The 26,720-nt window shown below is 52.5% G+C and overlaps 1 protein-coding gene across 1 annotated transcript in view; it reads left to right on the top strand.

Moving 5' to 3' along the window:
• Window positions 1-26,262, top strand: part of FTO (FTO alpha-ketoglutarate dependent dioxygenase) — a 335,534-nt gene extending 309,272 nt beyond the window's left edge. The window contains exon 9 of the mRNA XM_036274139.1: window positions 24,259-26,262. Within this exon, the coding sequence (XP_036130032.1) occupies window positions 24,259-24,412 (154 nt within the window). The 3' untranslated portion in view covers window positions 24,413-26,262. The remainder of the gene's footprint in view (window positions 1-24,258) is intronic.
• Window positions 26,263-26,720: the final 458 nt, after the last annotated feature.

Below are 26,720 nucleotides of genomic sequence, written 5' to 3'. Positions count from 1 at the left end.
ACACACTCAACTACACCTGCTCATTTCAAGGTTTTTACCATTTGATGGTGGTGCTCTTCAGCCTCACGGGACCATGTAGCCCTGCCTCTAGCCAGCGGATTGACAACAGACAGTGATCACAATAAAGAAACCGCAGTTGTGCGCTTCGGCGACCAGACCATGGGACCACTTGAAATTTTTATTTTTGTTTAAAATTCGAAACGGCAAAACACTTTACGAACCACTCGTAATATTTTAATTCACTGAATGAACAGTTTACTTCTCTACGTAAAATATCTGACTGAATTTGAATCATATTTTAAATTGAAATTTCTTCTTTAATTGTTTAGCAATGATTTTAAACAAATACATCAAGAAACTTATTATTGCTCCTGGTGGTTCTATGGCTGTTCCTGAGAAGAGTTTTGTTTTGCAGAGGAGAGGGGGGCTGTTGGTCCCTGGGGGCGGGCGGTGTTTCTGAGGGCCTGGTGGACCCAGTGACCGTCTGGAAATACAGGCACAGGGTGGCCAGACCGAGAAGGAAGCTTGTTCTGAGCACAGTGACCTGGCCTCTCCCTGCACCCTCAGGTGCACCCAGGGCTGACGCCACCGAAGGAAACATGTCCGTCAGTTTGACTGAGCGAGGGAGCAGGAACACGTGGTGGACAGACTACTTGTTGATGGTCACCACACGTAGATGCCGCCAAGTCACAGCTATGGGGTGGGGCCGCTTGCGAGACTAACCCAAAGCAACTCCGGGGCCTCCGAAAGCGAGATGGGCGGACCCTGGAAGAAGCCAAGTGGACAAACCACCGGGTGGCTGGTGGCAGCCCAGTGAACCGAGCGGGCCTGGGGACAGAGCCGCGTGGAGCAGGCGGGAGGGGCTCCTGGGCTGGAGCACGTGCGTGGCTCTGGGGGCAGCGCTTGGCCCCAGCCAGGTGTCGTCCTGGGGAGGGTTGGCCCGAAGGAGCAGTGCTTCCGTCTTTCAAACAAAGTCAATCTGGACTTTTGAGCAAATTCTCTGGATTTCTTTTTATTTTCCTTTAAAAAACCCCAAAAAACAAAAAAACTAATTCAGAGCCAGTATTGTTTGGGCCAAAATAAATTGGTGGCTAAAAGAGGTTCCTCAGTCACTGTCGCGTCACCTCTGTGCCGGAGCTGTAACTGTTTCAGGCGGCTATCCCAGCAGCCGTGGGTGGTTTCCGTGCTTTGGACGACTGGGAGAGGGCTCCTGACCGTGCTCATGAGACGGGCAGAAGTGTTCCTGGCTGCGAGGGACAGAGGGACTGACTGTGGGGCAGCAGCCCAGCTCATAGTCCCAGGCACCAGGGACTAGAGTATGAACTAGAGTAGCTGTCGTGGGTCGAGCTGGTTCCTCTGTGCCAGGCGGTGTGCTCCTCCCCCGCAGCCCTGGTCCCTCAGGGTCCTCCCCCTCAGCCCTGGTCCCGCGGGTCCTGCCCTGCAGCCCTGGTCTCACAGGTCCTCACCGCGGTTCTAGGAAATGGGTATTTTTAGCCCAGCTACAGATCAGGAAAAGTTGCGAGGTTTTGTCATTTTCCCAAGTTCAGTCACACCATCAGGACTCCAACCCAGTCCTCTCCTGGACTTCAGAGCTCAGGATCTCAGCCACTGTGGCTAAGCTGCTGTGCTTGGGGACTCTTAGCGACACTGAGAGCTTGTTGCCTTGGGTATCAGTCTAAGGGCCTGTTACCCAGGCTTCCCCAGCAACACAGCAACAACAGACTCGTTCCGTGGTTTTTGTTACCTGGCGACGATTATAGCCTGAACACCAAAGGTTGCCATTACCCTCGCCCCGCACTGGAGACTTCTCTTTCACAAAACCCCGGGGACAGGGACCAACTGGTGTGCAGTTTGGCCTGGAGCGGCGGCGTCGTCAGCTCCTGGAAGCGTGTACTTTGACTTGTGCATTGCTTGCTTAATAGACCACAAAGTCAACATCCTTCTGCAAGAACAGCCCGTGCTCCGAGAGATCCTGTTGAGGCAGGATGTTATGCGAAGCCCACAAGGGGACGAAACCCTGTGTCTCCTCCTCAGGGTGTTGCTACTGAAGGAAGCTCAGAGGTCGTCTCTGCGCTTCGCACCAGAAAGGGGCTGGGATTGTCTTCCCTTTTGCTTTTCGGGCCTAGAGGTGCCTCCGTGTATCTTCCAACAGAAGAATTGCCTCATATCCCTGGATGTGTGAGGGCTGCAGAGGTGAAGCCACCTTGAGGAGGGAGGGGGAGGCGGGGCTGACAGAGGTCGTGCAATGGAAGAGACATCTGAGAACAGGCTTGCGGTGCAGAGCCCCCTCCCACAGGAGGCAATTAGATATCACTTCAGATAGTTTTCTCACTGTGTCTTCACTCCACTTTTCAGGAACCCTGTGGCAGGCCCCCCGTTTCTCTTGTCCTCTGGCCCACTGTGGGGTTGGGTTGTGTGAGTGGCTGAGACGGCCACGCAGGTATTGGTGTGGCAGACAGAGAAATGAAATCCAATCCGACACCCAGTCAGGACACATTCTTGAACGAGTGTGTGGCCCCGGTGTGCCTGATGGGCCCCCACAGGCTGCCTCGTGCTCACGGTTATCCAAATAAGCCCTGGCCTGGTTCAGTCCATGCCAAGCCCCATGCCAGCAGCCAGGGAGGAATTAGATTTGAACTAGAAATAAGAAGCGGTATAAATCATTCAGTGCCCTCAAACGCTGCAGCGTGGTCTGGGTTAAGGCGAGCATGGGGCAGTAGGAGGCATCTCATCACAAGCCCGGAATGAACAGCCTCATGGATCAGATGGGCAGACTGTAAGGGCTTTCCTCCTTTATGAGGGGAGGGGCCCTTGTGGAAATTTGTATACAGCGCAAGCCCTGGATCCCCATCCTGATGACTAAATCTGGATGATCAGAACAAACAGCGACCTTCTCAAATCAGACACAGGCCTAGGTGCCTCGGCCCTGGCCAAGGACACACACTTCCCTCGCTGGGCATGATAGCTTGGGCACCGGGTGGGGTGAGACCCAGCAGGAAGAGACTGGTCTTCACCATTGGACCAGGGGTTAGCGCTTCTACCTCGTGTCACCTGCTCTCTGTTCATCTGAGAAACAGCTTCCGTCGGACTCCCCTGCCTGGCTGGTTAGGAAGGAGCAGGAGAGCTCTGCAGTGTCCAGCGACAGGACGCAGCAGAGAGGACACAGTCTGGACTGCTGAGTCAAGGTGGTGACACTCCTCGAGCCCCCAGCCCCTCTCAGGAGGTCTGTGGACGGCAGACCGCCCGATGTTTCCCACACTTGGGTCCCAGTCCCACTTCATCTTGCTCGGGGGGCTGGGGGCTTAGGAGCAGCTTCCAGGGGGACCCAGCCTCCCCAGCACCGAAACGTGACGTGGAAACCTGACCTCAAAGAATCGCCGTGCTGAGGGAGACCGGGGGCTCGGGATGACCAGCCCGGAAGCCCGTGGCGGAGAGAGGAGAAGACGGGGGTGGGGTAGACGGAATGTCCTTACTCTCGCCTCCCGCTGTGAGACACGCCGGCCCGTGACTCAGGGCTCCTCGGCGAGTGGGGCCGCGCCAGGGTTCGCTGGCCGACCGTCAAAAGGGGGAATTCGGGTGAGATTGAACAGGCGTGGGCCATACTGTTTAGGAATCCTTGTCATTCCTGATGATGAGCAGTTTGTCGTTTAAAAACTATCAGGTGGGAGGGATTCTTCTTCATTCATTCAGGTTCATTCATTCATTTTGGTTGCAACGAACAAAAGAAAAACCTGCAAAGACAGACTTTATGGGAAGGGGGAAAGGGTGGCCGTTTGGGAGCTTCTTTTTTAAAAATTTGTATTGGGTTTGCTTTCTTAGTCTTCATCCTGAGTGGAAAACAACATGTCACATACATATATTTTCTTTGTTGTAAAAAGTAGATACTCTAAAACGTATTCTTTACATTGTGATTACGTTCCAGGGGTGTCTATGTACCATAGATTAGATTTTTTTAAAGGGCATTATTAAATAACTGGTGTTTCACCAACATCTAATTAAATCTTCTATCTAAATTGAACAGAAAATTATGGGCGAAAAGAAAGCATTTGTAACAGACTTTATTACAGATAAGACTATTATTTGTTCATCTGAAGAATTTGAGATCAAATTTACAAGCAGCATCCTCATCAGGTTTCTTCTCTGGGCTGCTGAGCCCCGGCCCCTTGAAAGCAGCCATTCTCTCCCCTCCTTCTAGTCCAGTGTCTGCTTGCTGGCAGCACGCCCACTGTTTAAGGTTACTTTCATTAATTAACCGAAAGTTAATTTCTTTGCAAGCAAAATCTCTGATCTCATTATGTTGTCCTTAAAGCCGAAAGCTTCAGGTTTTTCTGGTCTCCTTTGATGGCACAAAGAAAAGCATGCTCTTTATCTGAAGGGAAACTGTCTCCAGGGTTTCATTTAATAGTCCTTGAAATGGTCACAGCGAGCCCGGCGGACTGCAATAATGTGCCAGTTTAGAGAACCTTGGCTTGGTCAGGTCAGAGCCCAGGGGCTGGTTCAGATGTGGACCACAGGGTCTGTCCAAGTGAGTCCTGCCCTTCACCTCCTTAATGTGCGTGTTTGCACCCCTATATCCTGTCTGAGAACAGAAGCAGCACCGCACCGGTGTCGCTTCCCCAGTGCGCTACCCCCGCCGCCGCCTCCTGGGCATTTCTGGGGCTGAGGGTGGACGTTTGGTCTGTGTGTGTTCGCTGCACTGGGCGAGCTGCCTTTCGTTCCTCTGGTGGAAGCGAGGCCCCCCGGGTGGTGCAGGGAGTCCCGGGAAGTGCCTGGCTTGGAATCGCATTCTGTCCTGGGACTGCTCCGTGTCCTTGGACGAGTTGTTGAACCCCTAAGCCTCGGCTTCCCTATCAGTAAACTTGAAGTGATTACATGAGAGTTAAGACAATTAAATAAAGTAACTGGTCCATAGCAGCAGGTACTTAGTCCCCTTCCCTTGACAGTCTTCACCAACTGCGTGTGCATTTCTAGATGTGGGGTTCATTCTCATATTTGGGGGCTGGCCTTTAGATTGCTACACCAAAAGGAGCAGTTTGGGGAGATGGTCCAACCCCAGAGAGTATGTTTAGTGTGGGTTCAATGAGTTGGGTCCCGTCCTGCCCCAAATGCTCCTTCTGGACTCGGGACATGAAAACTGTGTTCTCTTTGTCTCTCCAAGTTAGCGTCATCCTCAGTGACGAAACCCCTTTGCTTTCTGGAGCATTAAATGCAGTGAGTTGAGAGTGGCCCAAATGTCTTTTCAGAGCCAGCAGCCAGGTGTAGGTCACGCAGAGGGGACAGAACTCTTCAGGTGGCTCGAGTCTCAGGAGCCATCCAGCTACACGGAGAAGCCATTTGCATCCCACTGAGCCCAGCCACGTTGCAACACAGCGGAGATTTACAGAGTCTGGGGGGGCGGGGGTGCTGAGAGGGGCTGATGCACTCCTCATATGCCTGGGAGCCGGGGCCTGTGCCACGGGCCCTCGTCACCTGTGCCAGTTCCTCGTGAAGGATGCAATTGACTCGACTCAAGCAGGGCAAAGTCACTTAGGCAGGAAATCCCAGGTCTTGGGAAGGAAAGTCATGAGCCTCCAGGCCCTGGCAGAAGTCAAAGGTCCGAGGTAATGTATCAGCAACGAGCCTGTCTCCTTGGTGCCTCACTTACGGCACCCCCGTGCTTTTAGGTAGAAATATTGTCAATGCTATTGATTAGTTGATCTGATAATCCAGCGGGCTCCCCAGTGTGTTGAGTCCCTACTTTGGGATGATTAAGTGTGGGCAGAGTGTGCTTCGGCTGGGGGAGCTCTGTGGACCTCGCTTAGACCTGCTCCTGCAGGGAGTGGCCGCAGGCATGACAGTCCCGATTCTTCTTCTGCCTGCCACATTTAACCCTTCCCAGGACAACTCCTCCCCGTTGTCCAGATTTCCTAGCCTTACTGGAGACTTGGGGAAAAAACACTCTGTCTTCTGCCTTGGGCCTCTAGGGTCCCTTGATGTATTAGCATACATTCCGTGTACATGTTTAGATTTGTATTTTTAAATTTTGTTTTCTGTCGTGAGTACACTTTGTTCTCTCCTTCCTCCCCTGTTTCACATGCGCTCCATGGCAAACGCCATAGTCACCCTTTTCCTTGTCCTGCACCCATCTGTAGACTTCCCATCAGCCATATCCCTCTTTTCAATCTAACCCCTCGCGACCTTATGAAAGGTATGTGACTCATGATATGTCGGTATCAAGAGAAAGGGCGACCTTGGGCCAAGGCAGTACGGTTTCCTACAAGGAGAACGGTGGTAGTCGCCCCGCATCGTGGAAGTTTGTAAGGTGCTCACTGAGTGCCTGGTCGGGAGTAGCTGGACACTCAGATCCCCTCTGACCTGACTCTCTTTAGGTAGTTATCCTACCCTCTCTCTGGCCTCAGCTCCAAGCTCCTAAGCCTTGTGGAAAGGGCAGACAGGTGCCCTAGGAAATGGCAGCTACAACTTGGATACATGATGCCCTGAGCCATTGGGTCTGTGGTGTCCACGCATTCCCCGTCCCTCACTCACGTTCTGCACCTCGGTACAGAGAATGTGGGGTGATTGCTTTCATCCCCTTTGCAAAATAACAGCGACCCAAGGCCTGCAAGCAGAGCAAGTTAAGCCTAATTCAGATTTTTTAAAAGTGAAAAACGAATCCTAAACACCCGAGAGATGAGGTTTGTAATGGGAGCCCCAAGAAGCCCTTTAACCTGGGCATAATCCTATACCACAATTATAGACAATTTCACACTTCACTGGAGCTGTTATTTGAGCAAAGATGACCATTTTTCTGCTTGCACTAAATGAACCATGTATCGACTGCAGAGAAATGTCGGCCGGGCGTTCAGCCTGCATGTAATCAGAGGACCTGATGACGAGGGCATTGTAGGATCAAAAGTGTTAATAACTGGATCCTGCCCACAGCAACCACACAATTAAGGGCGAGATTAGCAGAGATGAAGAATTTATTGTGACTATGCAATGCTGGTCTGCAAAACAAAACGATTTCACCGGGCAGTTTCTCTCTTGCCATAATCCTAATGATCAACTCGATTTCACTAATAATAGGAGAAAAACTAATTGCAGTGAGGACAGGACAAATCTTTTTTAATCTGCGTTGTCATCCCGACTAAATCCCAACCCATTTGTATTAACCTTTGCTGACAGAGTCACATGATGGACATAATTTTTTATAATTTACCAGCTATGGATCTAACCTTTCTTCATCAAATATTCATAAAGGCAGGATTCTCAATGATTTTCTGTCTCTCCTCATATTTACAGCTTGTTGTCTTATTCCTTTTTACAGTAATTTGGACACAATTGAAGTCAAATGGAATTAAAGTTAAATGCCTTTAGCAACTAAGGTGCCTAAAAGCAAAGGCTTAGGGGAGGGGCAGCGAACCGGAGGGGGAACCTTGTTCCCAAGACCCTTCCCACCTGGAAGGACCTCGGGGCTGCCCTTCTCCTAAAGAGAAACAAAGGCAGGCCGAGGATAAGATGCGCTCTCTGGGCCCATTCAGTGTAGCTCTCAGGCCTGTTGGGCGGGACTCGGAGGGCCCCAGGCCCTCCCGTCTTCAGGCCCTGCCGGAGCCTGTGTGCCCAGCGGAGCCGAGAAACATGCCAGGGGCCGTAGCAGTGGACAAGAATGGCTGGTACCTTACTTGAGAAAATAGCCCTATCTGATACTGTTCCTGAGAGCATTTTTGGTAGGAAAACATCTGTTTCCACTTTGCAACTTTGTTGCTTTGACAGTTTTCTTAAGAGACATGTAGATGAAAGAAGTTTTTTATAAAGCTTAGTGTTTAAAATAAGTCTAGTCCCCGGTCTTTTATTTTCACTGTTCCCCTGCAAGCCTTCGGTTTCAGCGGGGTACGGAGGGTTGGGGAAGGTGAGACAGGCGTCGAAAGAACTCCCCTTTCCTACCCCAACCCTCAGGCGACCCTCCCTCTACTTTGTTGGTAGTTGTAAATTTGCCCTTAAGATGCAAAAGAATTGTTTTACCTAGTTGACTTCAAAGTCCTGTGTGGCTCAAGCCAAGAATTTCTCACTGAGTTCCCAGAATTCTGACTGGTAGACAAAAAAATTAGAACTGAAGGCAGTTATATTCTTTTTTTTTTGATCCTCACCCGAGGATTTTTTCCATTTATGAGAGAGACATCGATTGGTTGCCTCCCACACGACCCTGACCAAGGCCTGGACTGAACCACAACCAAGTACATGCCCTTGACCGGAATCGAACCCGCGACTATTTGGTCCAAGGGCTGATGCTTTAACCGCTGAGCCAAACTAGCCAGGACTATTCTTTAAGAACTAAGCCACGTCCCCAGCTAAAGTATTTTGTTTCCTTCACCATAGTTAGCATCTTTATTCTGAGTGATACAAGTATTGCACAAATACTAAAAAATTAAAACTTTACAAAGTCCTCCTTTACCGCTGCCCCATCTCAGACTGTACCTTTCCAAATAGTTCCCTGTGTACTCAGACACTTAGATACGCCCACAGGCAAATCCGCGTCTTCCTCGTTTGTCCTACGGAAATGGCGATTGTGCTATACAAATCAGTACCTAACTTGCTGTCGTTACTCAATACTGTATCGTATGTTTGGAAATCTTCTCCTGTTAGAACATGTAATATAAATCTGTTTTATTCTACTTAGTTGTTGCGGGGAAGTTCATAGTGTAGTTATACTGGAGTTTAGTATCATTCCCCATAATGGGACATTTAGGTTGTTTCCAGTTTTTAAAATTATGAGTAATTATGCAAAACATCATTATCTATGTGGAACTGAGGTGGTTCGGGTGATTGTTTTAACAGCATGCTGGCTTTTGCAAGTGGTGTTGAAAAGGCTTATACTGATCTGTAGCTCAAAATACTTCTGCAGTGTTTTCTACCAGGCCTCGTTCCTTTCCGATGGTAAGGACAAAAACAACCACGAGACCCTCGCACCCTAAGTGCCCCACACGTAAACAGACGTTCGAATGGCTGTGAACTCAGTTTGCGGTGGGGAGTGGTGATCAGCAGTCAGAAAAGCCCACGCAAAGCCAGGACGCTCCCTCCCCGAGTCGCCTTTCCCTGTGGTCTCTCAGCAGGGTATCCAGACTTCTTACCTTGAGGCACAAGACTCCCCAAAGCACAAAAGTAGAAGCTGCCAGGCTTTTTAAAGAAATCATCTAGCGTCCCCTAGGCTGCAACCTATTGTTTAAAGCAAGTGGCAGGGAGGGCCAGCCAAGACTCAGTGTGGGAGTGAATGCCGGAGGTACGGGGCCATGGGTGGAGGCTGGCTCCCCCGAACCCCGTGCACAGGCATGGAACAAGGGCAAGCCAGACCTCACATAACATTGCAGGGAGCCAACAGATAATGTTAAAGTTGATAGATCAAGAAATAACAGCCCGGCGGGTGTGGCTCAGTGGTTGAGCATCAACCCATGCATGAAGAGGTCGCAGTTCAACGCGCAGTCAGGGCACATGTCCACGTTGCGGGCCTGATCCCCAGTGAGGAACATGCAGGAGGCGGCCAGTCGATGTTGATCGCTCATCATCAGTGTTTCTATCTCTCTCTCCCTCTCCCTTCCTCTCTCTCTAAAAATCAATAGAAACATGTGTTTTTTAAAAAGAAAGAAATAGCAGTGGGTGCATATTAGTTAGAGATACAGACGGGAACTACCATTAGAAATAAGTCCGCGGGGCGGGGATGGACTAGCGCGGGAGTCTCTTCGGTATAAAGCTCTGTAGCATTAGATTTGCAACTGGGCATGTGCACGGTTTTGATAGCATTGTAAGTAGCACGATAAGGTGGTGGTTTGGCTCAGGGCCAGACTGCCTACCTTCACATCTTGGGCGAAATACGCATAAGCTCTCTGACCTTGGGCACACTGCAGAATCACTCAGTGCCTTGGTGTCCCCATCTATAAGATGGGAGTAGTAACCAGACCAGCCTCACAGGGGTATCAGAATTCCATGAGCAAAGCACTGACTAGAACACCGTCTGGCATGAAGTGTATCCTCAAAAAATGTAAGCCCTTCACCATTACAACATTAAGTAAGAAAAAAACACACAAGCCCACAGGGAACTAAGGTTGCAAGACCGGATCCTCACCCCCTGACTCTGCCGCACATGTGTTGAGTAAGTCTGCTAACCTCGCCTTCAGACTGAGGGGGTGTGAGAGAAGACCACCTAAGAAGAAAGGTTCTGTCAAATTCGAAGTCTAGAGAGAGCTAGCATGGGTGTCAGAAGTCACTGCGCTGAAAAATGGGAACCCTCCCTTGGAGGAGAGCACTTTGGATTCTCTCCCGTTGAACCGATTCCTTCATCCTCACTGTTTCCTCTTTGGAGGAGTCATTCATGCCGCCCCCGCTGCCTGTCCAGACCTTCTCCTGGGAGAGAACCGCGTATATCATTTAAGTTAGTGGCCATACCTCCCCGGTGCTTACGTGAGACCAACTGGAAAAGGGGCATTAACTCGGAACCAATTAAATTGCTTCTAGTCTGTATTAGCTGGTGTCCTGAATGAATCTCTCCCAGAAGGCTGTTCACATGGTCAACCCCAGGTAAAGCTGGGCTTTGGAGACCCCCACCCCTGCCTCCTCCCAGGGAGGACAGCGCTCACGAGCATCTGTCACCGGGGAGCAGTGTGATCTATCCAAGAGGTGACTTAAAATATGATCCTCCTTAAACTAGTTGCATTTTAAGTGCCTTTACCTCCCCCGTAGATTTGAAGGAAATGAACACATGGGACACGTGGTGGCCTTGGTTGGAGGCCAGAGCTGTTCTCAGAGGGACCACTGAGTAGGCACCCTCTATTCACGCCACAGAGGCCGGCCCCTTGCTCATGGCACTTACTGGTGGGTGCCTTTGGGCTCTAGGGCCTTTCCAAGCCCGTCTCCAGGGGAAAGAACCATTTACATTAGGGGCTACAGCCAGCATCCCAGGTTCTGCGGCCTCCTGGAGCTCACCACCCGCTGGCCCTAGAGAAATCCCTCCGGGAGGGATTCTGAGCAAACTCCCGGGTGCTCTAGACTGCAGAAGTGTCAGTTCCAACTCTGCAGCGTGCTGATAGGCCTAGCTCCCAGGCAGCCCAGGCTTGGGGACAGCGGTTACAACCAGGCCCTTGCTGTGCTGACCCCTCCTTACTGCTCAGGGAGGGGTCCAGCTTCTCTCTTCATCGGCCTGTTTACGGGAGCCCGAAGGTGACTTGGAGCAGGCCTCTGGCTCCCAGGCTCCTCTGTCGTGACATTCTGCACAAGCAGATGTCACCCTTTGATTCCTACGCCCTTCTGGCTTTGGGCAGATGAGGAGGCAGCTGGGATCTGCCAAGGGCCTAAGGGTGTCTTCCCCGCACAGCTCGCCCCACCCCCACCTCTCCTCAGTGTGTCAAGGACGTGGCCTCGCTCATCTACCCGATGGGAAAGCCTTCCTCCTGGGCCAGCGGGCTCCGCGACCAGGTGGCCAGAGCTGGCTCCTGCCCGAGTGCTTACCAGATGGGACCCCGGGGCTCTGCGCTGCCTCAGCCTGACGGATGACAAAATCTCCTTCAGGGCTCTTCCCAGGGTCGCCCCACCAGCAAGCCCTGGCGCTGGGAGAATGAGATCACCCCAGACAGCGAGGGAACCCCAGCCCCAAGCTTCAAAGCCCTGGGGTGTGTCTGTGCTGGCCGCTGAGGACGAGGGAGGAGGCCGGGTAACAAGTAGATAACGGCCGCCTCCCGCCTGGCGCTGCGCTCAGAGATGCCCAGGTGGGAAGGCTGCCCTGTGATGATGAAGGGATAGGCCCACCCAGTGAGCCCGCCGTGGAGGCCACACTGCGACCCTGAGGCCGTCTCTGGCCGCTGTCCCTCCGCTCCCGGTGCCGTGGGCTCTGTCCAGGGGCGGCACTCGCAGCCCCGCACCGACTTCCGTGGGCGCACTGACTTCCGTGGGCGGGTTGCGAAATTGCTCTGCGTTCTGGCGAAGTGCAGCTGGGAAAAGCTCCTTTCAAACCAAGTCGTTTTGGAAGCGAAGCGGCGCTGACCCAGAGGCCCGCCCCGCCTTCCGCGCTCAGCATATAGGGTTTCCTCCCTCCCGGCGGCATCCGCAGCCCAAGGAGAGGAACAGTGGACACTGGGTGTGAGCTGAGCTCCGCAGGCACACCTCGGGGGGACACAGGAACACAGCGAGGCTTTGGGTCGCTCTTCCGTCCACCAGGACGAGGTTCACGGCCTTCCCGCCGCTGAGCCCCTTTGGGAGCAGCCATCAGGCCGGGGACAGTCTCAAGGAGGATCTTTGTGCTTCATCAACCAAAAATCGTGTGTAGGTTGAGCTTAGACTTTGCCCTTCTCAAATGACCCGAGTGCTGGAGAAGCTAGAAGCTCGCTGCTGGGGACCAGGGCGAAGATCCTGTCACCTGCCGGGCCCTTCAGTGTTTGCCCATTTTAATAAAACGGTCCGGCCCCCGTGACCCCATCCCCTCCCTCCCTTGTCCCCCACATGGCCTCCTGGCTGTCCACTGACCAGCAGGTGAGTCGGTGGCTCACTGTCACCTGACATCCCCCATAGAGATGCCAAGCGCGGCTGCTCGCACCAGCCTGTCCCCTGCGCCCCCTGCGTCCTCCAGTCAGCTCCCGTTTGACTGGCTCCCAACCAGTTAGCTCTGGCAGAAATGATCTCACATCTATTTGCTCACATTGTGTGGCAGGAAATACTGGTTTCTCATACTGGCCCCTCTTCCCTTCTTCCGGTGTAGAAGCTCGGTTTTGACGGCGGAAAGAGCAGGTGGTGTGTCCAGTTAAAACATACACTTTCCCAGCCTCTGCTGCAGCCCAGAGACCAAGTTCAGGTCTGTGAGACAGAGGTGGAGGTCCTGTCCTCCTTGGAAAGAGGAGGAAATGGCGTATTTTACTCCTCTCCCCTTTTCTCTGTTCCCTGCCTGGGACTCAAGATCGGAGGACTGGAGACCCTGGACCCTGAGGTGACCTCAGGGATGACAGCCACCAGCTAAGAATGGCAGAGCATAGAGGGGCAGCCCGGTCCTGGGGGGTAGTGGACTGCTGCCACGTGACTCCTTATATGTCTTTGATGGGAAGAGAAAATACACGTCCATCTTCTTTAGCTGCAGTTATGCCTAGTCCCTCTCGCTGGCAGTTTAATGCAGTTTATAGTTAAACTCGTGTCTATGGTCTGTCTTCCCCACACCAGAATGTAACATCCATGAAACCTGGAACTTGGTCTAGTTCATCACTGTATCTCTAGAGCCTAGTACCTAGTCAGTACTTGCTGAATGCATGAATGAATGAGTGGACACACACACACACACAGCAATAACAAAGCTCCTTCTGCCTACATCCCAGCGCTGTCAAGAGGCAGGTGCTTAGGAAGCGACCCTGAGTTTCCTGTTGTACGTGCTCTGGCCCTGTTAGCGGATGTGCTTACAGAAGAGGAGAAACAAAGACCCAGCAGCCTCCTGTTCCGAATAAGGTTAAAACAAACTTGGGAGATGTTTCTCAGCATCCCCAAACCAGTTACGCGGGGTACACAGCAGTATTTCTAAAAACAGCAGTACAGTGGGAAGAGCCTGACAGCTGAGCAGATGGGGGGACCATCGACCCACTTTGATTTCACAGCTTACAGCTCAAATGAGGATCCAACGTCAGAACAGCGTGTCGGGGGTCCTGTAAGCGTGTCCTCGGCTCGTCTCCCGCGCAGGAGCAGAGTAGGCTGCAGTGGCCGTCTGTCTGTCTGTCAGTCTTTGACTTTGCAGAGGAAAAGCCTTTGTGGAAAACAGGCCGTAGGTGTTGATTCGATTTCTCTGTAGTACCTGCTTCTGCAGGTTACGAAGTCTCTAGGTGCTGGAAATCAATAGTGGTAGCCTTTCAGCTTTCATTTTCATAACTGCATAAGCTAGGTGACTGTCATTCTCTGATTCTGAGTTAATGCAATTGAACCAAATAGTCAAAAATTAAAATCTTCAGAATTTTTAAGAAGAAACATTTTTAGGAAACATTGCAGTGCATCTAAAGAAATCACAGCTGCCTTGAATTTCGGATCGTTAAGTTATTCTGGAATCCTTCTGAAGTTTGAGACTGTCTCATGCAAACTTGACTTAAGTTTCAAGCAACAAGGAAGTCATGAAATTTGGAAAGGGTTATCTTTTGTCAATCACGGTCCTTTGTGGGGTACGGTGCTGACAGAGGACAGTGGAGAGACCACGCTCTGCGGCTGAAAGGAGGGCTTGCGATGACCTGGTGGGGATTTTGTTCCAGTAATTGCATCAAATTGGACCATCGGCCACGTTGCAAGTACAGCATTAATATCGCTCATTAAGTCCTACGCTGTCCGCCTTCCCTCCCAACGGCAGAGTCACGGGCAGAATATATTTTCTTCCAAAGTGTTTGTTTTCATTGTTGCCCTTTAAAAATAATGAGCTCATTCTATTCCCTTGCAAGGAAAGTTACTCTAGACTGCTTTGAAATTGTATATCTTTTGTTGAGCACATTTCTGCAGCCGGTCCATAGCTTTGTGTGCCGGGGAACCCAACCCGGCCCCTCTTAGAGCTCCTGACCGAGCTGCCTCAGACTTGATACATATAATCGGCCAGCCTATTTGACCTTTATATTGTTACCCTTGGCCAGGTAGAAGTCATGCAAGTTTCAGATGACCCTATCATGTGACCAGAGGTCAGAGGTCAGCAGCTCCTGAATGTTCGGCCATCAAGGTAGCCCATTCATCACTATCATTATGTAACTGACAAGCCGACAAATGAACCCGGGGATAAAATTGTTCTCAACCCTCCACCTCCTGGGTTTACACCCCAGCGGTGGGCCAAGCAGTCTCACGTATTAAGTGGTTCCGCGAGCCTGTCGGAGCCCCTGCGGTAGGGGAGGGTCCGTCCAGGGGACCTGTTCTCTGTGTGGGCTCCGCGAGCCTGTTGGAGCCCCTGCGGTAGGGGAGGGTCCGTCCAGGGGACCTGTTCTCTGTGTGGGCTCCGCGAGCCTGTTGGAGCCCCTGCGGTAGGGGAGGGTCCGTCCAGGGGACCTGTTCTCTGTGTGGGCTCCGCGAGCCTGTCGGAGCCCCTGCGGTAGGGGAGGGTCCGTCCAGGGGACCTGTTCTCTGTGCGGGCTCCGCGAGCCTGTCGGAGCCCCTGCAGTAGGGGAGGGTCCAGGAGGCCTGTTCCAGGTGCGGGGCTCTTAGAAGTAACAGTTGCAGGTCTGCAAGGCCCAACGCCGAGTCTGGTGTCCTCTGCAGTGGACCCCAGAGACACCCATGTGTCCCCCCACCATGTTCCTCCTCCAGCATTTTTGAGGTCCTTTGTGGCCGGTTAACACGGTGCAGTTCTCACACACGGACCGGACCCAGAGAGCACCACGTGACAATTCGGGTCGACAGGACCCCACTCTGGGGAGTCTGACCTGGGGCTTGGTGCTCTTGCACATCTGTGTTTTTCAACGAGGACCCAACATGATTTTTGTGAGGTTTGTATTTTGAACAAGTACAAAGGACTTGCGATCTGGAGTCAGAGCATTTCACCAAATGCTGCCTCTCCTTTGTTTGGCTGTGACATCATGGACGAGCTAGGTAATCACCTGGGCCTCAGTTTCCGTTCCAAGGATCAGCACTAAAAAGAGGGTGTGTGCCCGGTCGGTGTGGCTCAGTGGTTGAGCATCGACCCTGCACCAAGAGGTTGCTAGTTCGATTCCCGGTCAGGGCACATGCCCAGGTTGTGGGCCAAATCCCCAGTGGGGGGCGTGCAGGAGGCAGCCAATCAATGTTCTCTCTCACTGATGTTTCTCTCTCTCTCCCTCTTTCCTTCTCTCTCTCTAAAATCAATAAAGAAAAAAAAATGTGGCCATCTTTAAATAAAAATAAAAAGAGGGTGTGCGTCATGCCTGGCACCCATAAGTCCCTGGGGGCTCTTTTGGATGTTTTATCAGCACCATCACCAGCCCTCGGTCTGCGAGCAGGTGCTGTTGCAGGAGCAGCGGCCTGAGCTAGAACTGAGTGGTGGTGTCTCCCACGTCAGCAGAAACCAGGGCAGTTCCAGAGGGGAAGGAGGAGCGAGGGTTGCCGGGGAAGAGCCCTGGGGGGCCGCAGGCACCGTGCGGAAGGGGAGCTGGCCAGCCCGCCGCTCGCCCCCGGTCCTTGGAGGGAAGCGTGCGGCACTGGAGGCTTTGCAAGACCAGAGCGTGTGCCTGACTTGTGCACCAGCACAGGGCTCTTGCGACCACATCCCTTCCTCTCCTAACCTCGCGGAGGTACTACCGGGCACCTTTACCCTCCCCCAGGTTTCTCATCTGTGGGGGAGCCTTTGCCAAAGGCCAGAGGATCTCAGACCTGGGGTTCCTGGTAGAAGCCGCTTCTCCATAAGCGTGGAGGACGGGAAACCCTCACCAAGGGAATTCTTCTTGGAATCCCAACTTGGAGTTCCACATGTTTCTTTCCACTAAGCCACACAAAGTAAAAACCTCTGATATTCATGGTTATTGGGCTATATAGTACATTAAAGTTATGTTTCAGAATAATTATAGGTAGTATTAGCACTGAGGGGCAGAATCGGGAACTGTGAAAACCATTCATTGTTTCTATAGAAAATGCCTTGTGAGTGCCAAATAAATGTGCTGAACACAGCCATCGACGGCCGGGGGCTTGTCCCCCCTCCTCCCTGTGAGAAGAGGGGGGTAGGGGGGTAGGTGCCCAGCAGGTTCCCAGTGAACAGGCTGAGACCCAGGCCAACGGGCTCCTGCCTGCCGAACGGCTCGAAGTGGCTGGTTATCCGCGGCTCGCTGCCATCTCGGTGTCCACATCGTTCTGGGGACACGTGGTTTTCAAAGCCCCTAGAAGACTCTTACTTCTTCCCTGAAGTGTGAGTTCCAGAAGTAGATTCTTCCATACCTTGGAGTTGAGTCTAGCTTTCCAAGTGGTCATGGTGGAAATATACTACCTGGTAAAAGGCACATTGACCCAAGAAATAAAAAAGAAGAAGAAGCTGGCCCACGGGCCGAAGTTTGGCTTTTCCTCGCGGTGACGTAGCTGATCTGCACACGGTAATGAGCCCTCCGGAGGCAGGAGGTGGACACGCCCTTCTGTGAAGCTCACTGAGGCACTGGTTCTGCTTAGTGGTTCTGCAGTGGGTGAACCGAGTTACACAAAGTTAACAAGCCGAACTCATCAACCACCTTTGCCAAGCCGGCCCGTGTGACGGCTTTGACAAGGCGCTGCATCTGCAGAGGTGTCCACAGGAACAAACGTCCCAGGAGGCGGGTTGTAAATTCATGAACTCACTCTACTCCTTTTGAAGGACCAGAGTGTCCAGGGCAAGCTGATCATGAACTGGGTAGCACACGCCCCTCACCACTGACAAGACAGGCCACCTGGAGGAATTCTCAGTGAGACTACAAACAGGCAGTATCTTGGGGTGACCTCTTCACTCGGGGTTCTATTGGAAATGTAGTGTTGAAGGTAGACACCGCCACAGAGAGTCAGAATTACGCACAGAAATCCCTGAAATTGTAAGTAAAGTACTGTCAGGGACTTTGATACCATGTGATGTGAAATACCCACCTACCACTGGGATCACGGTGTGCGACCAGACACTGCAACTCTGACGGGCCCAGAGAGACAGAAGGACAGAGAACGCCCCATCCCATGTTGGTTTCCTGCTCCCTCCAAACATACGCCCCCTGAGGAGCCGGTTGTCCCTTTACCTGTCATTTACCTGTGTCCGTGCTGGTCATGACGCCAGCCAGTGTTTTCGATGCCAGGGAGGCCTCTCACGCCTTGACACTGGCCTGGACTGTTTGAGGGGAGAACACCCCAACAGGCTCCTGCGTAACATGGGACAGAGACCGTCACCTCATTGTCACTTAAATCCCCCAAGCCCCCTGACTTGAGGAGCAGAGCTGTGTTTCAGTGGCTGGTATTTTCTGAGGTTAAAGTGCTCTTGTCTTTGGAAGTGCGGCTTCTTCATCTGTGTTTCCGAGCGCAACAAGCACCTCTGGCCAACACAGCGTGATCAGCCGAGTTTTCAAACAGGACCGTGTCACCAGGACGAGGAGTCCTGGGGCACAGTTACACACGGTGGGGTCCTTTGCATATCTGAAGGGCTCTTAGACACATGACTTGACCTTCACGGAAGCCACGAAGCACAGAAGCACTGACATCATGGAGCAGTCAGGACCCCGCGGGGCAGAGGCTGTCCTCAAGGTCACCTTAGGGGCATAATTGCAGGGAGCTGTGGTCTTAAAAGATGAACATGCATCTTTTTTTTTTAACCCTTACCCAAGGGTATTTTTCCATTGATTTTTATAGAGAGAGTGAGGGTGGGACGAGAGAGAGAGAGAGAGAGAGAGAGAGAGAGAGAGAAGCATTGATTGGTTGCCTCCCACGCGATCCTGACCTGGGCTGGGGATCGAACCTGCAACCCAAATACATGCCCTCGATTGGAATCGAACCCAAGACTCTTTGGTCCGCGGGCCGACGCTCTAACCACTAATCAAAACTGGCTGGGGCGTGAATGTGTATCTTTTATTTCTATAGACTATAGATGATTACGTAAGAAAACATTTTGCCGGTCATTTGCCATAATCATAGTCTTTCTAGAAATACGAAGAAAAAAAATGTTTTTCTTTTTTTTTTCTTCCTCTGACATGGTTTGGAATCTCCTGAATATCGAAATCTGGCCAGAAGAGCTAAGTAGTTGGGGACAGGGCCCATTCCAGCCCAAGTGGAAATCATGAAATAGAATTCCACCGAGGGGAACGGGCAGCCAGCCAGGGGCCCGGGGCCGGGCCCAGCCCCTCCGTCCCGTGTACCGAGGACGGGCCTTGAGTGGGGCAGCCCTCCCTTTACACGGGGATCAGTCCCCACCTCCCTCCTCTCTCTGGTTATGGTAAGAGCCGAGTGGAACAGCGCTGTGAATTAAGATTCTTGGAGGCGGTTAAAAGTGTACAAAATGTAATTGTTATTTTAATCAAGTTGTCTCTTCTTTCCCATTAAAGAATTCTCTCTCAGGAGCTCATCTTTCTCGTCTCCTCGGTGGCCTGTGCTTGGCAATATTTCTCCATCAAGATCGGGTCTCCTTGTACTTGTTCTGAGAGCTTGCTTATCCCCATGAATCTTGTAGCAGGAGCCGTTTCTCCTGGAATCGTGCTTCACTGCTTCCTCGAGAGTAATGGAAATGTTACCTGTCCCTCTTTATTTGTGGCAAAATTTAGGGACGGGAGGGAGACCGCATGTATATGTTTTCTTGAAATCAATGGCCAGCACATTACAGTAAAACCTATTGATTAAAATCACAGAGTCTGGTGTTAGTCATTTAGTCTGTGAAATGATGCAATGAGGGAAGAAATTTCTCCTTTGACTTTTGCATTAACCTTTTATTGACTGCTTGCATACCCATAATTAACACACACTTTAGCTAAAGTGGTTAATTTTAGCATGGCGACCAGTGTCCACTAATGTAGCTGCAGTCCTGGTCATCCAAATGTACATGTAGCCCTGGGGGAAATCAGGGGGCGGCGGCCCCCAAGAGTGACACCTGTGTGGGGGAGGGGCCCTCTGGACCGTCTGCTCGCCGGCCCCCAGTGGGACACCTGTCAGTTGCTTCCCATTTTGTCACTAGGTCATTCAGGGAGAACATTCCTAAGTAGCAAGACTGTGGGGTGGCTTCTAGTGTTCTTTGAACTGAGATAATGTGAGTTTGGGAGGGAGAGAGAGGAAGTGTGTATTATTTTCCTGCTCCCTTGCAAGGCTTCATGGAAGGAACAGGGCTTCCTGAGTAGATTCCAGCGTGTGCGCTCAGCCAGAGCATTACTGATAAGGTCTGTCTTTAGGACAGGACGCAGGAGGACATGACTGAAGGGGAAGCTGGAACTCCCTCACTGTTCAGCTGGGTTCAGAATGCTCTGCTTTCCTTGGCAACACTGGGAAGGCAGTGTCTCTGGAAGATCATCCAACTCTGGGCATTCAAACTGGCTTTTCTTGATGCAGAGGCCAGTGTGGGTGGCGCCAGCATGCTCTTGTTTTCTGGGTAGAAATTTGCCCCAAATAGGAACATTATACGAATCAGAAGCCAAAGCCAGTGTTTCATGCTTTTCTACCCAGGCAGCCTCTGCACACACTGCACTCCATCAGCATTTCAGTTTGGCGAGGGGACCGTCACCATCCACTTGGCAGACAGGACGGGGAGTCACTGAGGGCGGGAAACATGGCTAGCACATCAGCCAGGACCCGGGGTTGCAAGCGACAGAGAGACCTAACTCAGACAGTAACAGCTCATGAGCCTGAAAAAGTCTCAGCATACCTGGCTTCAGGTGAGGCTCGATCCAGCTATTCAGTCTCTCCCAGGACCCAGCCGTGTTGCAGAATGACTGGCAGCTCCAGGTGGCACATGCTCATAGTCCACAGACCAGGAGAAGAGCAAGTCTTCCCCCTGGGCTCCACACCAGTCCGCTGATGTTCACTCTTCACTCTTGCCCCAGATGAGGTCGTGTGCCTTCCCCTACACTGCTCCCTGTGGCTGGGAGAGAGGGGTCCATCCCACTCAAACCACTAAGCATGGGGAAGGCTGGATTCCCAGAAAAACAAGAATCCTCTTTGTGGGAAAGGTGGGAATAGACATGAGACGACAAATAGCTACCAGTCGGTATTTCCAAAACATTTCATAAGAGAACTCGGGGCCCCTTTGGTTTGCCAGGGCCTACTGAGTCCATGTGCTAAGAAACAATCCAACTGTATTTCTGTTCGATGCCAAATCAATCTAAACAGCTGCCACTCGGGAAGTCCGTTGGCAGCGCCTCTTATTAATCCTGGGTCTTCAGGAACCACTGCTAATCTTCCCGAACCCGAGCATTTGACTCGCCCCTGGAAAGCTGTCGCAGCTTGAAAACATCCGCCCCCACGTCCTGGAACGTCACGTGTGACGGAGTCCAACCAACCAGAGGCCCGGTGTGATTCAGGCCGGAAGTGCTGCTGCTCCAGCCCCAAAGCTCCCCTGAAGTGAACCAATCCAGAGGGAGGGGCCGTCACAGCAGCACCAGGCAGGGGTCTGGTTGGCATCTCTCTTCATCGTTGGTCCTTGCAGTAGAACCGATAGTGGCAATGACGGTATTCCACGGTTGTGGAGTCCTTACCATGCGCCAGGGCAGGCTCTAAGCCCTCCCCACGTGTTAACTTATTTGACCTTCACAACAACTCCGTCTGTGAGGCTCTGTTATCATCGTCAGTATCACCATCATCGGTCCCACTTGACAGACAAGAATCAGAGGCTCAGCGGGTCAGAAACTCGCCCCGGTGCCACGCGCCCAGGAAGCAGTGCCCCAGGCGTCCGGAGCGCATCCTCCTGGCACTGTGCGTCCATCCCCTGGCTCCTGGCTCGGGACACCCAGCCGGGAGAGAGGCAGAAGGAGTGGTTTGAGCAGGAGAAGGTCAAGCCTGAAGGGGGTGCGCCTTCACGTGATTCTCGGTCCTTTCGATCCCACGGTCTGGCGTGATGTCGAATGAGATAGTATCGTTTGAGTTGGGGGACTGTCCTTTTTTGTAGGTGCGTACATCACTTCGAACAGCAAGCCCTGTGCCAGGCCCCCTGGCTGCCATTTTTAAGTTGGCAGGGAGCACAGGGCATTGAAGGAAGAGCTTCAGAGTGACCTTGAAGATCAACATTAAGGCCCCAAAGGTCCGGCCGGTGTGGCTCAGTGGTTGAGCATCAACCCAGGCACCAAGAGGTCCCTGATGCGATTCCCGGTCAGGGCACATGCCCGGGTTGTGGGCCTGATCCCCAGAGGGGGCGTGCAGGAGGCGGCCAATCGATGTCCTCTTTCATCGATGTTTCTATCTATCACTTCCTCTCTAAAATCAATAAAGGGGAAAAAAAAGAAGGCAGGGGTTCTATCTCTAGCCCAGAGGGAGGCCATGAATCTGCTCCGCCCCCAGCCTCTCAGGGCCTGGTGCGCCCTGGGCAGCGCCCGCACCAGCTGGTCCTTCCCGAGAAGAGTGAGGACAGAAGACCATGGAGCACCTTCCCCTGAGGGAAAGCTGGTGGCTGGGGAAGCTTGCGCCCACGGCCTCAGCAAACCCCGCAGCAGGTGGTGATACCTTTGACCCGCTTGACAGTGAGAAAGCAGCCCTACTGACTTTCCGCAAACCTTCTGATATTCTAGGTGGGTCAACACTTATCACAGCCCTTTAATCTGCCAGCCAGGATAACGCGTGCACAGATCATTTCCACGTGCAAGATGGAGACGCTGGCTCCGGACTGACTCCCCGCACGCACAGGGCATCCCTCTCGGACTCCCAGGCGGAGAAGAAAGCACAGTTTAAACCGCTTGGCAGAGTCCCTTTGTAATTAGTCTCTGCTTCCCTGAATATTAATTTCCCCCATCGCTTTCATGTGATTCAGAGACTCTCTGGGACCTCGGAGAGGCACCCCGAGAGCCGTGGTGGGGAGCGGCACCGTCTCCAACACCTATCACTAAGGAGTCTGCCGAGCGCACCCTCTGTTCTCCCGTGCCGTGCGGGGCTTATCGGTGCAAACACTTCAATATTTATGCTAAGAGGATTGTCAAAAGCAGCTTCTGTTGCTTTCATTCTTGTTTTAAATAAATAATGAGAACATTTAAACACATTACTCTTCTTGGGGCCCTGAGGTCAGCTAATCTTATTATTTATGAAGTGATGTGCTACATAATAGTACTTAGCACATGTTAACAGACGCTATTATCAGGGCCCGATGCAGAGAGCCGAAGATATATTGGAATGTTACGTGTGATGTACGACGGATTGAGTGCCGAGGATGCTGGCGTAGCAATTAAGCACATGAGAAAATAGGTGTTAAGTTGAAGTATGTTTTCCTGTGGGGATCCCCTCACCATTAATAATTCCCCAGAGGAGAAGATGTCTTCGAGTTAGGAACCTGATCCACCGTCGCGCTCGGAACCAGGGCCAGGGCATTCCATGCTTTGATCTCTGCGTAGCAAGTCCTGCTCAGAAGGCAAATAGTGGGCGTGACCACGTCTTAATTGATTTCAAGAACAATTCTGAGAACGTGGGGTGGGGGTGGGGAAGAACCCAGGGGACCCTTCTACATGTTCGTAGTCTACAGACGGTCCCCAACTTACCTGGTTTGACCTCTGTTTTTTGTTTTTTTTTTTTACTTTACAATAGTGCGAAAATGATGTGTATGAAACCCAATCCATGAGCTATTCAAGCCTTCATTAGAAAATAGGCGTAGTGTTAGGTGGTCTTGTCCAACTGGAGGCTCGTGTGCGTGTTCTGAGCTAGGGTAGGCCAGGCCTCATGAGCTAGGGTGTTCGATAGGTGAGGCGGACTAAGTGCATTTTTGACTTACAATATTTTCCAGGTGTGATGGGTTTAACGGGATGTCAGCCCATCGTCAGTCGAGGACATCTGTACCCCTTTTCAGTGCACACAGTCACCCCACAGGCTCTGAGAGAGTACAGAAATTGCTTATTCTTGACTGCAATTTGCGTCTCCTTCTCTCCCATCTTCTGTTTTCTTTCAGGAAAATGAAGCGAAAGGCACCAGATAGTTTCAAGTAAGCTGGTCCGGCACCTGCCGGGGTGCAGCGAGGCCGACCCACCTTCTCCTCTGAGGCTCCGCGCGCGTCGCATATGATAATTAATTTCTCTACTATTGATGAATAATCCATTTAATAAAAACCGCGATTTAAGTGTTTTCCTTAGGGAGTAACACTTGCTAGCCTCTTAATTTAATTTTGTGGAAGTTCCCCCCACCTATTCATCAGCGGAAATGATTATTAACCTCTATTTGCATATACCCTCATAAACCCGCTCTCCTCGGCGGGCCTCCTTCCGCGGCCGCACGCGGGACGCGGGAGTGTGCGGGACCTCCAAGTCAATCCCGGTCTGTAATATTGTTTAATCTATCCTTGGGCGTTTTAATGCAGTCAATTCAATTTAATCTCTCCCAGTAATCTAGTAATACATTGAAATCCCACAAACATTTAAATCTGATAATGGCTTAATCACACACTTGAAATAACAGTTGAGATAATGAAAAAATAATTCACCATTTTGAAAGGCAGAGTAACTGAATTTCCCTGACGACTGGCTTCTCCGGAGCCACTAGAGAAATTCACAAATCTGGGAATTGAAAAAAAAACGAGTTCCAGCACCGTAGAGAACAGTTCTCCCTCCTCATAAGCGTCTGCTTTCTGCCCTGCGCTCATCCTCCCGTGTCGCTTCCAGTGGTCCTGGGCCCGGGTCTCCTCGGAGCTGCCTCCCGTGGCTGAACGGCCTGTTCTTCCTCTTCCAGATGCCAGTCCCGACTCGCTCGGACGTTGCCGGAGGACCAGAAGCCCGAGTGCCGGCCGTACTGGGAGAAGGACGACCCTGCGATGCCTCTGCCGTTCGACCTCACAGACGTCGTTTCGGAGCTCAGAGCCCTGCTGCTGGAGGTCAAGCCCTAGCGGGAGCTCGGCCGCAGGTGGAGGGGGAGCAGGCGTCCGGCTCCTCTCCTCCGTCCCTGTCGTGGGCTCGTGCCGGGGCGGTGTGGGTGGCCTAAGCCTGTAGATTGTAGAACCCGGGTCCCAGTCAGAAACAGCGAGGGAAGGGGCCCGGGAACATGACGGTGTTTAGAGATGGCGCAGTGTGATACCTTCTTTGATATTAAACAGAACCTTACCCTGATTTTTCCCCATGTGGGTTTTTAATGCGAGCCCCTCAGCTCTCAAGGCCAAGGGAGGAGACAAGGGTGAACCCAGCCTGTGACAAAACCTGGACTGCTCCCTTCTTACACCTTTACAAACACTAGAGGCAGATGACGCCGGAGCCCCCTGGGGACAACAGAACGCAGAGGTGCCCACCCAGTTCCTGGCCGCCCTGTTCAGGCCGCTGTGGCTCCGTACATTGAAACTTGACATCAGTGGTAGTTGAAACCTCAGCCCCAGGGGCAGGAGCCACGTCCCAGGTGCAGAGCAGCCACGGGAGGTTTCTGATGCTCTGGACGTGCAGACGCAGACCTTCACCTCTGGCACGGTCCTGGCGGACGCCGCAGGCAGAGCCTGAGCCAGGGCCGCTCGCTGCAGGGTAGCCTCTGCCCCTGTCCAGGAAAGACCTCCGCGAAAGCCCAGCGGCGGGCTTGAGCTCCACGCAGGGCGGGGCAGTGCTCACCGTTACAGTGAGGTTGACTTCCTCCCCTTGGGAAGTGGTCCTGGCCTAATGAATTTGCTCCGTGGATTTAGCCAGCACAGCATTTCCCCTATAATCCCTGATTTGCACGTAACGACGGGCGGGATTCAGGTTTGAGGAGCCCTGGACCCTACCCAATGACTTTGGCACAGTAGAGAGATGGCATGGAGCCGAGGTCGAGACCTGGGCCTTGATCACACCTCCCACTAGCTGTGTGACCTTTGGCACGCCACCGTGCTCAGTTCCTCCTCTGTGTATCGGAGGTGCTGAAGGTGCCGACTCACAAGGTGAGGTTCAGTGACGTCATTCAGCTCCGGCGGGAGCGCTAAATAATTTCGTTGAACAATTTCTGATGTGTAGTTAAGTATCCAAGAGATATTGGAGTTGTTTACCTATCAGTAAGCTGACCCTCTGGAGACACCTCCTTCCTCCTCAGTCCTTGTGACGGTTTTGTCCTATTGCCCGGACGCGTCTCCTGCCCTTTGGTGACCCCTCTCCCAGCTGTGGCCTCCTCCCGGACTGTTCGCAGTACTTGGAAGGTGAAGAGCGTTTACGCCACGAGAGGCGCTGAGGGCCAGCCCGGCCGCTGCCAGCAGGCCCGCCCTGGTTCCAGGTGTCGTTCATCCGCAGGGAGCTCAGCCGGACACGCCAGGCAAAGCAGCCAGGGATTCCCGATCTGGGGGCGGGTGTCTCCGACCCTGGGTGAACCCCTGCCTCCTGGAGCCCCGATGTCCTCCTTCAAGGAGACGAAGCCCCGCCTCGCAGGGCTTGTGGCTGCGTCATCTGGGCGGGGCACAGAGAAGTCGCAGCCGGGCACCCGGGGCCATCTCGCCTGGTGTTTTATTTAGGCCTCACTGTGTTGGTTCTTTGTTATATTTCAAAAGGGTCGATATTTGAAGAACTGGGAGATTTCTTATAAAATAAAAATGTGTGCTGTCTCTGTCGGACTCAGGAGATCTTGCAGCCCGGGGTGGCAGGGAGCTGGGTGTCTTCTTGCTTGTAGGTGGCGCACGAGCCCTCCATGGCCCCTGGGCTCCTGGTGTCATTTGTCATAAAGCTGACTCGCTCCCCAAACCTGCTTGCTTGCACCCCTGTAGTAGCAATAAATGATGTTCAGTGCTCACCCCCATATCTGTGTATTCCTATCACACCATCTTTGCGGACTGTTTGTACTAGTACATCATGTACATCAGAAAACGTGCATCAACAATAAATATGTTAGTGGGATGAGAGGAGAGACCAGGAGGGGTTCTGCGATGTCCTCCTCGAAGGGGGCCTGCTTCCTCGGCCTGGGGTGGGGGGAGGGAGATGGGGGGGTGCTCGGAGCCCTGGAGGTGGGGCCAGGGGTGGAGAAACTACCACCCGCAGTGACGCTGAAGGTGAGGTCACACTTGCTCAGAGGACATGGCAGCGTTCAGTGCGCAAGAGCTCAGCGTGTTTGAGGGTTCCACGTGCTCCCCCTGGAGGTTCGGGTGTGCAGACGGAGGGGCAGTTTAAGGGGGGCTGCTGGGGCCACTGGCAAGCAACCTCGCTCCCTTGGGGCAAGGGAAGGCCCTTTCTCCCCCGCTCCCTTGTGAAGGACTGTCC

The sequence above is a fragment of the Molossus molossus genome, unplaced genomic scaffold (assembly GCF_014108415.1).
Source record: "Molossus molossus isolate mMolMol1 unplaced genomic scaffold, mMolMol1.p scaffold_m16_p_21, whole genome shotgun sequence".
NCBI lineage: Eukaryota > Metazoa > Chordata > Mammalia > Chiroptera > Molossidae > Molossus > Molossus molossus.
Note: the sequence above shows the minus strand (reverse complement) of the source record. Positions and strands in the feature narration are given on the sequence as shown.